Raw genomic sequence first — 16,893 nt, forward strand, 5'->3', positions numbered from 1 at the left:
AACTTGCAGATGGAAAGCCACTGCCTTCAGTGCTCCTCAGCAGCCTTGTGCTAGACAGGCATCTGTAAAATTGGCTGCTTCTTGCCAGGGACGAGAGGTGGTTTCAGGACTCTGTGGTGAGAAGTGAAGATCAAAATTCTAGGTTTCAATGAGGATAAATAAGAACATGGAGGATCAGGGCATAAAAGGTTTCAATGAGGATAAATAATTCTAGGTTTCAATGAGGATAAATAAGAACATGGAGGATCAGGGCATAAATTCAAGCTGTGTGTTGTAGAGCATTTCTTTTATGCCCTGATCCTCTATGTTCTTATTTATAAAAAGGAATCATTAGAGGGTTGACTAAACCAAGAATTAATGGATAATCAGATATGTGGCCTTCCATAAACAATCCTGTGTAGCCACAACCCAACCCCTACAGCAAGAGGCATGCCTAGCACCAGTTTTATGGAGAGAGGGTCAGTGAGCCTCCCAGGGTCCTTTTAGAGGGAGCAGGTCAGAGGGATCACCCCCATCACCAGAGGCCCTGCATTAGGAGTGAGGACCAGACCCTGCCTTTCTTTTACTAGGACATAGGTCCTAGCTGTCTAATGGTGACCGAAGTCCTGGTAGAAATGTGAGAGAGATGTCAGAATGTTTCAGGTCAATCATTTAAATGATAGAGACCTTCATTACACTGAAGAATAATGAACCCCAAGCTGGTTTGAGTTCTTGGTGGGAAGGAAGGGAATGTCAGAAGCCACTGAGCCCTGTGGGGGCTGATTCTAAAACAAACATGCTTCATAGACATGTGGACTTCTCAGTATGAATAAACATGGTTGGTGCAGATAAAAATGAAACATATAGCCCTCGCCAGTTTTGCTTAATGGTTAGGGCCTCAGACTGAAGGGTCCGAAGGTTTGATTCCGGTCAAGGGCATGTACCTTGGTTGCAGGCTCCATCCCCTGTTAGGGTGTATGTGAAGGCAACCAATCTATGTGTCTCTCACATTAGTGTCTCCCTTCTATTCTCTCTTAAAAAAAAAAAAATCAATGGGAAAATAAATACCCTCGAGTAAGGATTAACAACGACAACAAAACCCCCACAAAAAAAACAAAAAAACCCACAAGTGAAATATACATAAATGGTCCAAGAATATCTTACTTAGATGACTGAATTTGGTGTCAGCCAGAATATGCATATAAAAATGCCCCCCCTCTCCCCCCCGCCCCAAACAGTTTTTTAAAAGTTGAAGAACTGTGTGGTGAACATTCATTCATGGGTCTATCTATTGTAGATTTCACATTGGTATTTACTAGGTTTGCTTTGTGACATTCCTCCATCCTTCCATGTATCAGGCCGCTTTGTTTTCTTTGAGGCATTGCGAAGTAAATTGCAGTTCAAACCTGACACCTCAACATGCACATAATTAAGTAGAGTTTAGTATTTTCTCTTGGCGCAAAATTTAGTATCATCTGATGATTTGACATACACCCACCTGTTTAATGCAGTCCCTGATAAGTAGAGAACATTACCATCAGCTCAGGAAGTCCTCTCATGCCCCTTCCCTGGCAATCTCTATGCCTAGAAGCAAACACCATTTAAACTTATTCACCTCTATTAGTTTTGCCTGTTGTAGAACATTCCATAAGTACAATCGAACAGTTATTTTGCCTTTATGCAAGGCTTCATGTACCCACTACAATGCAGGTTTTATCCATGTTGTGTGTATTAGTAGTTCGTTCCTTTTTGGGTGCAGATGAGAAGGCAGGGCGGGGCGAGGCTAACTCCTGACTCCATTTGTACTTTGGGGCAGGGCGGAGCTATCCTCCATTTTGTGTAACCGGACCCTAACCCTCACCCAACCAATCAGGGTCAGCTAAAGCAGTGACATCACCACCCATATAAAACCCCTTGACTTGTCGAAGTTCGGTCTCTCGTCCACCATGCTGTCAGTGTGAGTGGGACATAGCCCATTGCTAGCTTGAAATTCAGGCTTTCTGCAATTGCATTGGATTCGGCTCTCTGGTGGTCCTTGGGCATCACGAAATCTGGGCACAACACTTCCAGATCTTTTCCCAAAGTGGTTGAACCATTTTACAATCCCAACAATGATATATGAGAGTTCCATGTGGGATACCTTAACACGACCTGCCTGGTTCAGGATTCCTCTTCAGGGTCCCGTTTCTGGAGAAGGCCGCACTCAAATGAATAGACTGGAAAAAAGTTAATTTGGGAAAATGGAGGCCAGGAGGGAGTCCACCTCTCAGGGGAGGACTACCCCTGCTCTGGCCTTTTGCCATTCCTTTTATTGAGATTCTGAGACAAAGTCATCTTTTAGGCAGAAAATTCCAACAACAGAAAATCAAGAATTTACATATGATTAACAAATTAAAGTTGCCACAACTACCACTATCTCAATTAAACAATGAGTTAATAGCTCCGGCCATTCAGAGCCATCAAGGTTGACCAACTCCTTTTACATTTTACTACCAGTGACAATGTTCGATTTCAGTTGGCCAGCTCTTTTTACATTTTACCACTAGTGACTCAATCTAGACAATGAGTTAATAGCTCTGACCATTCAGAGCTATCAAGGTTGGCCAGCTCCCTTTACATTTTAACACTAGTGACAATGTTCAGTTCTGGCCTGCCATTCCACTTGCCCAATATCACCAATGTTTGTTGTCTGTAACTCCCCCTACCCTGCCTGCCGCCCTTTTGCTTTTGGCAGTGCAGAGTTGAGTAAAGAGGTTGTTCATTTGTCTTCACCAGGAATCTCACCATCATAACCTCTGTAGGCAATCCTAACCTAAGCTATGGCTATTTATGTGATTGTCCTGCCAGTCCAACCACAGTCCTGGGGCTCACCACACACATCACAGGAGACTGACAGTTTCACCTTAAAGAGCAAATGCAGGAATAATTGGCACCATTTAATGGCACCCACAATGTCTGTGTTAGGCTACTTACATAAATAATCTGTTTTACTCTCCATGCAAACCCTATAAGAGACACGTTCCTAATTTAAACATGAGGCAGCTATTGAAGGTTGGTGCCTGTGGCCAGTTAGTGGCAGAGGTGGGATTTAAGCATTGGTAGTCCTGACTCCATGGCCATAGTCTTATCTACATTGGTTCATGTGGCTGAATACATCTCTACAGCACATCAGAAGGTTATCTTTTTAAAAAGATAATAGATATAGGTTGGCTTTGTAGCATAAGAAGAAACTCAAGTACAACTCATTGAAAATCTTTGAGTAGTCCAAGTGCATATTCCCACTTAGAAATAAATTATCTTTTAGTGTCTCCATCATCCTTGTCTTGACATTGAGATACAACAAATGTCTTATGGATAGAGTGAGATGAAGGTTTTGCTGTATTCATCATTTGACACTTTCCCACTTCCCCAAATCATGAATTATTTTCACAGGTGAGTATATCTCCAATCTCTAGCCAGACTTAACCACTTAGAGAGCAGGGAACGATGATGGTGATGATGACAGTGATGATAATGAAAAGTTGTAGGCTTTCTAAATGCCAGGTACAGTGGTAAGCAATGCTTTTGAGCTATTTTGTTAATTCTCACAGTGACCCAATGTTAAGCATTTTGAACCCTATTTTATAGAAAAAGACTAGATTTAAAGAGATTAGGCAACTTGCCCAAAGTCACGTAGTGAGCAAGTGGAAAAGTTGGGATTTGAACCCAGCTAGCTGTGTGCCAAGCCTGGGCCTGGCCATACCACTAGCAGTGCATTTTATGCTTATCTATCATGTTCCTCGCATCCAGTACTAACACAATGCATTAATTTTTCTATTAGTAACCTAGCCTCGCTGTTCAGTTCATTCAATAGAGACCCCTCCGAAGCTGGTCTTCTGTAAGGCTGAGCTGCCATGTGCCCTGCCTTTGAAGAGGGAATATTGGCCTGGGGAAAGTAAGCTTACACAGTGAAATGATTACAGAATGATATGGGCCATATAATGCAAGCACATGATATGATAAAGAGAGAGTAGGCTCGTGATAGATTGCATGGAGGCTGGCAAACCCTGAAAGGAGCCCTTATCTTGGTTGCTCAGCATCGTATCAACAGCCAGGCAGTGGAGATAGAGCAATAGCACACACGCAAGTTAAGAAGTGGGGTTATATGGTGCCTACAATATAAACTGAGGATTGTGTTGATAAATGGCCTCCTTATAGTAGTAGCTAGAGTTTATTAAACATTTACATGCACCGGGCATTGTGCCAAACACCTATGCCTTCTTTGCAATGAATTTTGACCAAAAACTTTGTGTGTGTGTATGTTTCCCCATGTCCTGGGTAGTGAAGCGGGGAAGGTGCTGGCTAGACAGGAGGTTATTACTATCCCCTTTTAGCAGATGATGAAATCTGAGTATCAGATTTCTAATAATTTATCCTAAACGTATGGTTAGTACATGTTCAAACAGGATTTGAACCCAGGTTTGCCTGCGTAAAAATGTTAACACACTCAGCACCTGCACAGTATTGAAACATAGTCATGTTTTAGTCCTTCAAAGGGTGATTTCACATCTGGAGCTAATGCAGTACTCTGTGACTGGCACATATTTTGAGCTTAAGAAACATTTCCTGATATAAAACCACCAGGCAGGTGCATTCCAATGGTGTTCTGGATGCTTTGGGGTGGGGGGCTCTTACAACGTGTTTATGTACTGCAGGCCCCTTCCTCCCAGCGGAGCAGCTCTATTTTTCTCTGTCTCTGCATTTTGGCATTTGACATTCTGTTGCTTAAAATAGTTAGAAAACCAATGACGGAGAAGATCCGATTTCCCATTCCTTGACTGTGGCGAACACCAGCACTAACTGACTGTGGTGATTCGATACCTTTAATAACATGGAGTTACTTTATTTCTGAACTACAGAATGGAGACCGGACTTATATAATTATATATAATGGAACCTTGGATTTTAAAAAGAGGCTGTCTGAAAAAAGAGGCTGCCAGATGTGGTCCTGCTGTGGTGGTCCCAGGCACGTGGGAAACATGGGTCTTAGAACCTGTGTCTGGGAAAGTTTGTTTTGTTGGATTACCTACCCAGGACCTGGAGATTTATCTTTTTTTGATTAGTCTCTTATTGTTGTTAATTCTCACCCGAGGATATTTTTTCCATTGATTTTTAGAGAGACTGCAAGGGAGGGAGGAAGGAAGGGGAGAGGGAGAGAGAGAGAGAGAGAGAGAGAGAGAGAGAGAGAGAGACAGAGACAGAGACAGAGAGACAGAGAGAAGATTGGGAGAGAGAGAGAGAGAGAGAGAGAGAGAGAGAGAGAGAGAGAGAGAGAGAGACAGAGAGAGAGAGAAGATTGGTTGCTTCTACCAGGCACCCCAACCAGAGCCAGGGGTCAAGCTTGCAACCCAGATACACACCCTTGACCAGGAATCAAACCTGCTACTACCCTTTAGTGCCCAGGCTGACACTCTAACCACTGAGCTATGCTAGAGCTAGAGAGCTATCTTTTTAGTTCTCTTAATTGGAGTCCATTGAGGTGTTCTAGCAGGCACTGGAAAATGAAAGGACAAACAAGGCCTTACTCAACCTAGAGGAAGATCAGAATGTTCAGCACAGTCACCTGGGGACCCCCCAACATTCCTGCTTTCACACAGTGGGTAGGACTGTGTGAAAGCAGGAATGTGAAAGCGGCTCTCTAATAATTCAATGTCCCTTTGGGAGCATTGAATTATTAGAGAGCCGCTTCAGGAACTTGATGGGAAAGGATGGCTGTGTGTCTTTGACCTACCTCAAAGTTCAAGGCTGCAAGCCTGGGGCAGTGGGTGCCAAGGAAGGGCTGATGCCCCAATGGTTGGATCTAACATGGCTCTCGGGTGACCAGCTATTCTGTTTTGCCCAGAACTCTCCTAGTTTTAGCACTAAAAATCCCATGTCAATCCTGGGCCCACCAGAGTGGTTGGGCACCCTACATGGCCATGGAACCCAGGCCTTCAGCACTGCTTGGCTCGACTAGATGGAAACAGCCTCTTCCCCAGCTGCTGGCTCTGGACCCATCATCTACAGTGCTACTGAGTCACAAATCTGACACAAATTGGAAACACAAATCTGACCCTTAGCCTAAAAACCAAAGCCCTTGTGTCCTGGCTATGTCCTCACATCATCTGGTATTCCTAAAGATTGATTGTGGGGTTCAATCCCTGGACAAGAGGCAACCCATTGTTTTTCTGTCATGTTGATGTTTTCTCTCTGTCCATTCCTCTTTCAAAAAAAAAAAAAAATCAATAAATATATCCTTGGGTGATGATTCAAAACACACACACACACACACACACACACACACACACACACAAAACAAAGTCCTTAGCATTGGCATTTACTGTGTTCTTGTAGCCATATTACAGGAGCCACTCTGGATGTGCCATTCTTTGAGCATGCCACGGACTCCTATATATGTTTCCTTTTCTCTGATCGGCAACTTCATAGCCGTCCACCGAGAGCTGGCTGTCTCCTGTTGCCTTGGAGAAGCCTTCCTTATCTGAGCAGAAACAATGGTTCCTTCTCTAGCACTCCTACCCCTGCCCTTGCCCAGTGCATCTCACTGCCCCCTTTCTCCCTGTCCAGTCAGGCAGTAGGCTGCGCACAGCACCAGGCAGCTAAGAAGCTTTTGGTAACTGTCTTCAGTGCTCACTGTCCAAATAACTATCCACAGTGGAAAGTATTTGGTTGGTAAAGCCTAAAACAGATTCAGTGTTTGACTCCCAAATGAGTGATTTTAAAAACTTTTTTTGTGTCGACCCCATGCTCAACTTTAAGCAGAATGAAATCTTTTATGTTGAATGCCATTGGTAAGACAATAGGGAAAAGAAACAAAACTGGAAGTGAGGAGGCAGGAGGTGATTCTGTGCCTTAGTTGGCCACCCTTAACCCTCACCAAGGCAGATCTTGCCACCTTCAAGGACCCTGGAACCCCGGGAACACTGTACAAGCCACTGGTTTCAAAGGAGGCTGCTGGAACTTGTGGTTCTGAAGAAGCCCTGGAGGGAGAGGCTGGGCTCTGGCTCCAACCTTAACTTGAGAGGTCCAACCATTGAGGCATCAGCCCTTCCTTGGGCACCGTCCCTTCTGAGCACGGCTGCCTTCCACCTTACAAATCCCCAGCTGAATCTGCAAGTCACTCTTAGAGCCCGGGCTGGCACACCGCTCCAAGTGCCTGATGCGAGGAACAGGTGGAGATCTATTTTAATTAGTGGCAAATACCTAGTGATTGAAAATAGACCCTTTTGGAAAATTCCGCTGGCCTTGCCCCTCACCCCCCAACATTGCATGGGCATTGCCAGGTACTAAGCTATGTTAACAGTGCTGGCGGTATGGCCTGCTCAGATACAGTCCTGATGATGTGTCAATTAAGATGACGGTGACTGTCATGTGTGGGCAGTTAGCCAAATGCCACCTGAGTCCTTCTCAGAGACAGGTGAGTTCCCAGGAGAAATAAAAGCACGTTATCTTGCTGACCTAATGCATTTGTTAAGAGCCTCACTGAAAGTGGGCAGAGTGATAGGGAGTTCATGATGGGAAATCACTTAACAAATATTAGTTTCTCGTCCATAAAAAACACCTGCATGTTGGGCCGTCCATCAACTAAGTCTCCTCACACCTGCCTCTGTCAGCAAAGCTACTAACAACCTGATCTTAACTGTTGGGCAATTTGAAGGAAGGTGACATGACCTAATCTCATTGCCAATTCCTCTTAACTGTGGGCCAGCGTCACTTCTTTAAGTCCTATTTTCGTTTATTAGAGGGGTTGGTACCTTTTTTCTTGTCTATTTTTTTTTTTTTTTTGAGGATACTTCTAATTAGAAAGATCTTCAGCTAAGAGGGCTTGGCGAGTATCCAATAAGGAGGGAGTAGAGGTTTGGTATAATTGCATGAGATGACACGTATTTGTGGCTACAATAAAGCCTGCATCAACCAGCTTAGTAGACTCTGGGTTCCCCTGGGGAGAAGGGCGTGCCACTTCTTGCCAGTGGGTGTGTGTCTGGCGCCTGCCACTCAATTCTGAAAGCATTTGGCCACAGTTACTGATAAAGATTAGGGCATCTTTGCTTTCATTTTTACCACTTTATGGCTTATTTGCTTCCATCCTGGATTCTGTGCTGGGCCATCCTCAGCTTCCAGGAACCAGGGCCACAAGAGAAGTGGGTGTGGTGCAGAGAGCCAGGCATGGGCTGTGGGGTCTGCCAATACCCATTGACCCCTGCATGACCTTCACGAAGTGATTCAATTTATGAACCACAGTGTCACTTCCTCTGCCACCCAGGCCAGCTTGGAGACTGCTGGTAACCTTTGAGTTTTATGCTCTTGGCGCTGTGAGTGAAGATTTCCTTATTTAAGGATTGACAAATGTGCCCTTGGGCAGCCTCCTTGCTCATCAATGTTAGTTTCTCGTCCATTAAAAACACCTGCATGTTGGGCCTTCAATCAGCTAAATCTCCCTCACAGCTGCCTCTGTCTTTCGTTGTTTTATTCTTACAATAGTCCAGGTGCCAGCGGGCAAGTGTGAACTCTGTCCTAGGGACAAGAGAGACAAAGACAGGATTCTTTGCTTCATTTTTCAAAATGGTCACCTAAGGTAGAAGGTAAATTTTATTTTTTAACCAAAGCGATGGTGAAACCTTGCTTCCTTTACTTGAGCAGTGGTGGTGTCCACATTTGGAGGAATCAGAGCGATTTAGAAAGAGGGTGAGCTAATGTAATCTTCAGAATTTCTTGGGACATAACCTAAAACCCAGAAACAGAAATACTTTGACAACATAAAAAAAAAACACACACACAACCCCCACCCCCCCCCACACACACACACATTTCTGAATAGCAAAAATACCTTGGGACAAGGAGGCGAGAAGGAGGAGAGGGATCTGTTCATGGCCTCGAGGAGTCACCTGAAGATTTGACTCCTGGGTTCGTGATGCTGGGACTGCGCCCGAGATTGCGGACTTTGGGAAGAATCTAGTCCTGGGCTGTGGTCGTGGTGGTGTGTTATTGTGGAGGTGGTGCTGAGGAGGAGGGAAGCAGAGGAATGTCTGTTCCAGCGGATTCCGAAAAGAAAGCAAAGATGACATTCTGACTTGGGAACAGAACTATTGGCAGCACTTCATTATTTGTGGTTTCCCTTCAGTCCATTAGAAAATACTACTGCAAAACTGCCATTCTTTAAAAAATAATAATAATATTCGATAACATAAGAATAAGTATATGTTGATTTCAGAGAGGAAGAAAGAGAAAGAGAAAAAGAGAGACATCAGTGATGAGAGAGGATCATTGGTTGGCTGCCTTTTGCATGCCCCCTACTTGGGTCTAGCCCACAACACAAGCATGTGCCTTCGACCGGAATCAAACCCAGGACCCTTCAGTCCGAAGGCCAACGCTCTATCCACTGAGCCAAACCAGCCAGGGCAAAAGCACTACTATCGATGGAGCTTCGTCTGTCCCTCCAGTGAACTGAGCTGGGATCGGGACCAGCCAGCGGGCAGCCTCCGCTGCCTCAGTCCCCGGTGGCTGCCGATTCAGCAGGCTGCGTGTGTCCGGCTGCAGAGTGCTGATGCGGGCAGTTCCTCTTTGATTTCTTTTTATCCCTCATGCAACCACACATAGTGTTTCCTACAATCTGGCTGAGGTCCCGCTCCCTGGGGAGGCCCAGAATTGGGGTGCCTGGAAGCATCGCCCATGGCCAGGTGGGGAGCAGAGTCCCCCAGACGGGGCTGAGGTTGTCCCAGCTACTCAACAAGTAGATAGTAAAGCAGGAGGGGGCTCTAGATGCCCGGGAGGGGACAGAAAGCTCGCACCCCCCTGGAGGAATGCCCACGTCACGGGAGCAGATTCCAGTGGCTTTTCTTGGACTGGTCACTTCAGTCTCCCCTGGACGTTGATGTGACTTTTCATTCTGAGAGGCAACCCTAACTCTGGGCCTGGGAGGCTCGGGTCTAGGCCCGTGGGAACCTGGATGGAAAGTTTCTTTTACTTATGTTGTGTGTCCCAAGCGCTTGGCCCCGTGCTAGGTGCCTGAGGCACATTTTCTAGTTTTTCCTCTCAGAACAGCCACGCCGTGACTGATGTTGCCATTTTAGAGGTGAGGCTCATGAAGTTGCCGTGGCCAAAACATGGCCAGAGTTCTGTAGGAATGTGGGCTATCATTCTGACATTGTCTGTGTATCAAACCACCAGGCCACGGTTGTGTGGAGGCAAGTCCCCATGGAACCTCGGGTGGGTCATGTCCATCCCAGGGGCTGTAGGGGATGTGGGGTGTGCCCTCAGGGCTCTGGGCACAGGTGGCTTGTCTCAGGGCCTGAGAGTGAGCTGCTGAGGGGGGCTGGGCACCAATAAACCCTGGGAGGTTCATTTAATCGGAGCATTTCCCTGGCCCTCCAGCCTATTCCCGCGTACTTCAGTGGCGGTTTTCCATCGGGGAAGGGGTTGCGTTGACAAACATGCCAATCAGTGAATCCCAAGGACATAACCCTGTGCCCTTCGAGAAGGTGTGCAGCAGGAGGGTGGGAGACGGGGAGCCCTCACGGTGGAGGAGGCTGCCCTGCCGAGGGGGCGAGCCCAGCTCCCTCCCCCAGCCCTGGCTCTGGCCTCTGCACCTCTTTAGCACTTCCATTCTGTGCCATACAGCGGAGCAGGTCCCTGCAGCCTGCTCTATTACTTACTGCCTACAATCGGGGTGTTTTCTGCGTGCACTGCTTGTTTCCCAGGGGGAAGGGACTTTGCCTTCCTGGTGACACCTGAGGATCTTGATCCACTGTGCCTGTGGAGATTCCCTCTTCCCGTTTGCTCAGCTCCGTGGCTGGTCCGAGCGGAACAGCGCACTGGCCTGACCTGTTTTACATACTCTTGGGTCAGCCTTCTCTCACATGTGAATGGGTCTGGAATTTTTCTTTTTTCTTGAGGGGCACCTGCTTATTTGCTAGGCCCCTTAATTGATAGCCATTTGGGCCCCAGCCCGCTCCATCATGTGACCCTCTCGTACATGGCTGTCACTGTATGCGAACATTAAAAGTACATTTGGACAGGATCACCATTTGGCAGAACGCCCGGGGCCCCCGGGCCTGTAGCAGCGCGCTGGGTGTCCTGGGGGGACGAGGAACAAAACGGAGTCCTGGCGCAGGGCTGGCTGGGCCCCGCAGGCTCGAAGGAGACTTGGCTGGGAGCCCCTGGGAAATAGCTCTGTGAGGGGGTGGGTGCCCATCATTGGATGTGAAACTGTCTCATGGTTTATGTGAATTCTAAAAGTAACATAAGAGTGCTTAGCATTGAGAAAAAGACTCAGCTGAAACTGGTTTGGCTCAGTGGATAGAACATCGGCCTGCAGACTGAAAGGTCCCAGGTTCGATTCTGGTCAAGGGCATGTATCTTAGTTGTGGGCATATCCCCAGTAGGGGGTATGCAAGAGGCAGCTGATCGATGTTTCTCTCTCGTCGATGTTTCTAACTCTCTATCCCTCTCTCTTCCTCTCTGTAAAAAAAAAAAAAAAAAAAAAAATCAATAAAATATATATTAAAAAAAGAAAAAAAAAAGAAAGAAAAAGACTCAGACAGTAAGTACATAAATGTGTGTAGAAAAAAATTAAGACCCAATATACACCCCATGAGCAGAGATGACCAGTATTTATGGTCTCAGGGGTTTTAAGGACTCCATGGGTATGAAGGACTCCGTCTATGTCAGGACTTGTGGGTTTTAAGTCTTGGTCTGTGTGAAGCAGTTGGAGCTTGTCTGTTCCGAACTAAGAGTGGCCCTTCTTTCTGTCTGCAGAACACGGAGAGTTCCTGGCTCTGGACCTTGGAGGGACCAACTTCCGTGTTCTGCGGGTGAGAGTGACGGACAACGGGCTCCAGAAGGTGGAGATGGAGAACCAGATCTACGCCATCCCCGAGGACATCATGCGCGGCAGCGGCACGCAGGTCCGAACCTTCTCTCAGCCGCCCGGGGTCTCCGGGCCCCACAGGGGGGCACACTGCTCCTCCTCTGTGTCTGGAGGGCGGAGAGCCAGGCTGGAGCTGGGATCCCCTGACCTCTCCGCATGGTGATCCCCTCTATGCCCGGAAGCAGGTGGGGCCTCCATCAGGAGAGGTGCACATGGTCTGGAGCAGGCGCATGAGGCCCTGGGGGTCTGGATGCTTTGCAGCAGGAGGGGTTTTGAGGTCTGCTTACACGTGCTGGTTGTTGAGAAAAGCCCATTGTCAGGAGGCTGGGCCCACACTCTGGACACCTGGTCGTTAGTGGTACCTCTGAATGGTGAGCCAGGGGAATACACAACTGTGTTTTGACATGGTCACTTGCCACTGTGGTCACTCTGCAGCCCCTTTTGATTCACAGTTGTCATCATATCATCACATGAAAATGGAACCTGCCCCTTTGCTTTTGTGATTATTGGTCTTCTCTGTCCTTGACCATCTAAAAAAGAAAAGGTTTTGCACACAGGGACGGGAACCTGTTGAGAAAACATTAAAATCAAGCTTTGGGGCATCGGCCCCAGCTGGCATCCCAGTGGGCACCATGTGTTTCCGCATTGATCCCCAAATCATGCTTAGTTAGCCTCATACCTCGGTGGCCTCTAGAACCACATTTTGTACTCAGAATTCCCCACAATGAAAGAAGTGGATGGAGAAGAAATGTTGAAACCCAAGTAAGGATCTTCTCAGTAATAGAAAAACTTGAACAAGGATGGGATTGCCATCAAGGTAGTCTTCAAACATAGACTGAACACCTACCATGCATTGTGCATTGATCCTTGTTGGAAATCAAAGTCCTGCCTTTTCTCCTTCAGGGCTTAAAGCCCAGCTGGACCACCAGCAACTGTCCCCCTCCCTACTCCCATAGAAAGCAGTGATGTTGTGTTGAAGGGAATGAGTAACCATCAGGAGGAGGAGCTGGTATGTGAGGACCTATTGTCTGAGCAAAAGCACTTTATGGATATTCTCATTTCTGTCCTCACATGAGCCCCATGAGGCTGGGTTCTCCTGTCGTCTGCACTTTATACATATGGGATTGGGCTTTGAAAAACAGAGAGACTTGGCCTTATATCACAGAAATCAAAGGGGCCAGAGGCAAGACACAAAGCCAGAGCCATGACTAGAGCCTGTGCTTTCACAGCTCTGGGGGAAAGAAGGGGGCTCTGTCCACTTTGTAAGCTACTTGATGAGGTTCATGAGGACTGCCTACCTGTCCCTGCTTCCAGTGTAGGAGGTGCACCCTGAAGGGCTGGTGCAGACTTGAGACCCTGTGGGGCAGGCCCTTTGGGGGTTCTTCCTCTCAAAGGCTCCCCCAGGAGAGCCCTCTTACAGAGGGACACTCATTGCCACCACACCAGAAACATCTGGCCGATGGGTGACTGCCACCGACCAGCCATTATTCTCAGCCTCTTTAGATTTGTAAAGTGTATCTTATGGGAAGGGAATTGAGCAGATTCTCAGGCCAATAAAGAAAAGGAAACCTTTCTAGCTTCATAAAATGATGCCCTTTGAACCTTTTTATGGCAGGAAGGTAGTAGTTCTTTCTCTGCATCTTATCTTCAGATCATCAGCTAACAGAAAAGAAGCTAGTCTTCTAATTAAGGAAGCAGATGGTCTCCTCTTCCCCACTTGTAGGTTCTTCCAACTCGGCACTCACTGTCCAATGGAACTTTTCGCAACAGTGGAACTGTTCCTTATCAGCTTGCGCAATATGGTAGCCACGAGCCACCTGTGACACCGAGCCCTGGAGATGTGGCTAGCGTGACTGAGGAAGTGGATTTTTAACCAGTTAACTGCCACGCGTCCGAAACGGAAACCATCCTCGTGTCTACAGATGCTTATGGAGTACCATGGGTTAATTTTTGAAATTCTAATTCATTGAAATAGCCACGGATGGTTCGTGGCTGCTATAGTGGGCAGCACGTTATTTAATGCCTCTTCAGTGCCTCTCTCTGTTCTGCCCCCCTTGTTGGCAGGGCAGTTGGAAAGTAATCAGTGGGCAGGGCTGGGTGAGGGGAACCCATTTTGTTTTTACCTCTTCTAAAGCTCCCCTGGCCCTGATGCCTTATCTCTTTGTATAGCTTCTATAGCTTCCTCTTTTTTAATAAAGACTATTTGTATTAAAGATCATTTTGACTAGAGAACCAGGAAGAAGGTGCTGGGAGTTGGTTTAACCATATCATAAATGTTGTCTCTGACTGACTGTCCAACAAAAGAACAGAACTTTCTGAATAGCTTTCTAGAAACCATATTTACATATTAAAATACTTGATCTCTGCTCAAGGGAGTTGGCACTTGTGAGTAGGTGAACCTCTTAGTGAGAGGACCCTGTCTTTGCCCCTGAGTGTTTTGGTTCAGACTCCCCTGAAGTGACTTGCAGGTGATCAGACAGAGGGACAGGATCCGTGCAGGAAGTTCAGTTAGAGCTGCCTACCTTCTAGATAAGTGTGGCCTTGTCTTCACGGATCCCTCCCACTGAGATAATACCAGATATCCACCTAGCCTGTCACTGGGATGTCTTTAGTTCCTTTACAAATGCAAATGCTTTTTGTGGTTTAGTGCTGTGGTTCCCTAACCACTGCTTCAGGATCAGCTGGAGGGCCCTAGAATTTGCATGGGGGGTTGGAGGGAAGGGGTGTGATAATACTGCTGGTTGCAAACCACACTTTGGGAACAGCTTATTCAGTGGAATCTTCCTGACTTCTGTCTGTCTGGGGAGGAAAATGTTGCCGGTATTCTCTTTTATCCCTTTAGTTTTTAGATTTTGTCATCTTTGCCAACCTGGCCCTTGGAATCTGCTCCATCTCTTTGGCCTCTGCTTACTTTTTGTACCAGAATACCGTGGCCTCAGCCTTTAAGCATCTGGAGGGGCCACCAAGTTCTTTTTGAGGATGCTGAATAGGCAAGAAGGAAGGGTGACTGTGAGCTTTGGAACTGATCGAAAACCTGGGCAATTGTCAATACAGGTTTTCCTTAAGTTTAGGATTTTTCCTAGGTGCCACCAGTCCTGCTGAGCATAGTCATGGTTGTGAGGCTGCCCATCCACAAAATCCTATTTATTCTTCGGTGCCTTTCATGGGCTTATTGGGTGTTCCATTTTTTTCTTCCTTTTTTTCTTTTAGAGAGGAAGGGTGAGGGAGAGAGAGATAGAAACATCAATGATGAGAGAGAATCACCGATTAACTGCCTTCTGCACGCCCCCTACTGGGGATCCAGCCTGCAACCTGGGCATGCGTCCTTGACTGGAATTGAACCCAGGATCCTTCAGTCTACAGGCTGAGGCTCTATCCACTGAGCCAAACCCGCTGGGGCAAAGTTACTTGTTTTTATTAGGTGTCTCTTCATAGAATGCCAACAGAGAATGTCCCACCCACTCTCCCGATCAGAGGAGACAGGGATGTTAAATGCTTGTTAGCACTGTGATGGGCTTCCCTTTCTGGTAAGGCATTCAGCTGTGCATCAATGTCAAGGATGTTCTGACAAGGCCACCAAAGGTTGTTCTGTTTCTAGGGCATGCAATGCCCTTCTGATAGCTCTGGCTGTGCTTTCCCCCGCCTCATGGGATTATTTTGATAGTGGTTTGGGTAAGTGGTTGAAGTGGAAGACTTATTAAGCACTAACGGTGTTAAGCCCTTATGTGTACTGCCTCATTTAATCCTTTTGGTTAGCATTCCCGTGCTATAGACTGAGAAAATAGACTTCACAGGGGATGCGTACCTTGCATGCATTCAGCTAGTTCCTTTCAGAGCCCAGAGTGTATGCTCTTAATTGCTGTGCCATTTTGCCTCCCTGCTCATCTTCCTGTGTCATGTTCCCCTAGCTGTTTGACCACATTGCCGAATGCCTGGCTAACTTCATGGATAAGCTACAAATCAAAGACAAGAAGCTCCCCTTGGGCTTTACATTCTCATTCCCCTGCAGACAAACGAAACTAGATGAGGTGAGTAAAATGAGCTCTTCAGACACTTCTATTGTTTCATTCTTTGGGCTGGGAGGATGAGGAGGAACTCTGAGACATGTGCTGCTATGGTGTTGGAGGTAGCTCTGATAGTTGTGTGGATGAGGTTTGTATCTTGAGAGTTCTGAGCTTCTGAGTGCGTGTGTGTATGTGTGGAGGGGATGGTGAAGAAGTATCAGAGAACAGTGCACAATCCCACATACATTGCACATTATCCTGATCCCTTTTAGGGACACAGGAGTGAGAAATTAGTCAAGAACTCTTTTGATCTAAAGTTTTGTGATAAATATCTTTGTAAGAAAGATGCCTGGGGAGTCTCATCAGAGATTGCCATACCTTATTTTGGCAGTTCTATAGCCTGCCCTTTCACTTTGGGGGCAGTTGATCATGAAGAAGTAATTTAATTTTCTTTCTGGGTTTTTGATCGGGCTCAGGCTTCTTCCTAAGCTAGTTAGGAAGCAATATACACATTCAAGCATGGCAACAGTTTAGTTAGTTAGCCCCATGGCAGAGCCTCTACTAATGGTTGTTTGAGGAGTGTGGTCTGAGTTTTGTAAGGAATTAATGTTCAATCATTGGTTCTTTTCCAGAGTTTCCTGGTCTCATGGACCAAGGGATTCAAATCCAGCGGTGTGGAAGGCAAAGACGTGGTTACTCTGATCCGGAAGGCCATCCAGAGGAGAGGGGTGAGTAGGGGCAGCAGGGATAGGGAGGCAGGACTTAAAGGTTCTTTTGAGTCCACTCTGAAGCCTTCCCCAGTCTGTCCTCAACACAGTATGAGGACCTTTGTGATTCTTAGGTGACATTTTCTTTCTTCCTTGCTATGTTTACTCAATTTTTATTTTTTCCTAGTTTTAATGAAATATAATTGACATGCAGCTCTGTATTTTAAGATACACCACATAATGATTTCACACACATATATTGTAAAATAATTACTACCCCAAGAATCTTATAAATGATCAG

General features: G+C 46.6%; 1 protein-coding gene across 4 annotated transcripts in view; it reads left to right on the forward strand.

The window, feature by feature from the left end:
- HK2 (hexokinase 2) overlaps positions 1–16,893 on the forward strand; it is a 58,677-nt gene that overhangs the window by 22,156 nt on the left and 19,628 nt on the right. For all 4 annotated transcript variants that reach the window (XM_036435819.2, XM_036435820.2, XM_036435821.2 and 1 more), the window contains exons 3-5: positions 11,770–11,918; positions 15,790–15,909; positions 16,518–16,613. In XM_036435819.2, coding sequence (XP_036291712.1) covers positions 11,770–11,918; positions 15,790–15,909; positions 16,518–16,613 — 365 coding nt within the window. The remainder of the gene's footprint in view (positions 1–11,769; positions 11,919–15,789; positions 15,910–16,517; positions 16,614–16,893) is intronic.

Source organism: Pipistrellus kuhlii, unplaced genomic scaffold (assembly GCF_014108245.1).
Source record: "Pipistrellus kuhlii isolate mPipKuh1 unplaced genomic scaffold, mPipKuh1.p scaffold_m20_p_13, whole genome shotgun sequence".
NCBI lineage: Eukaryota > Metazoa > Chordata > Mammalia > Chiroptera > Vespertilionidae > Pipistrellus > Pipistrellus kuhlii.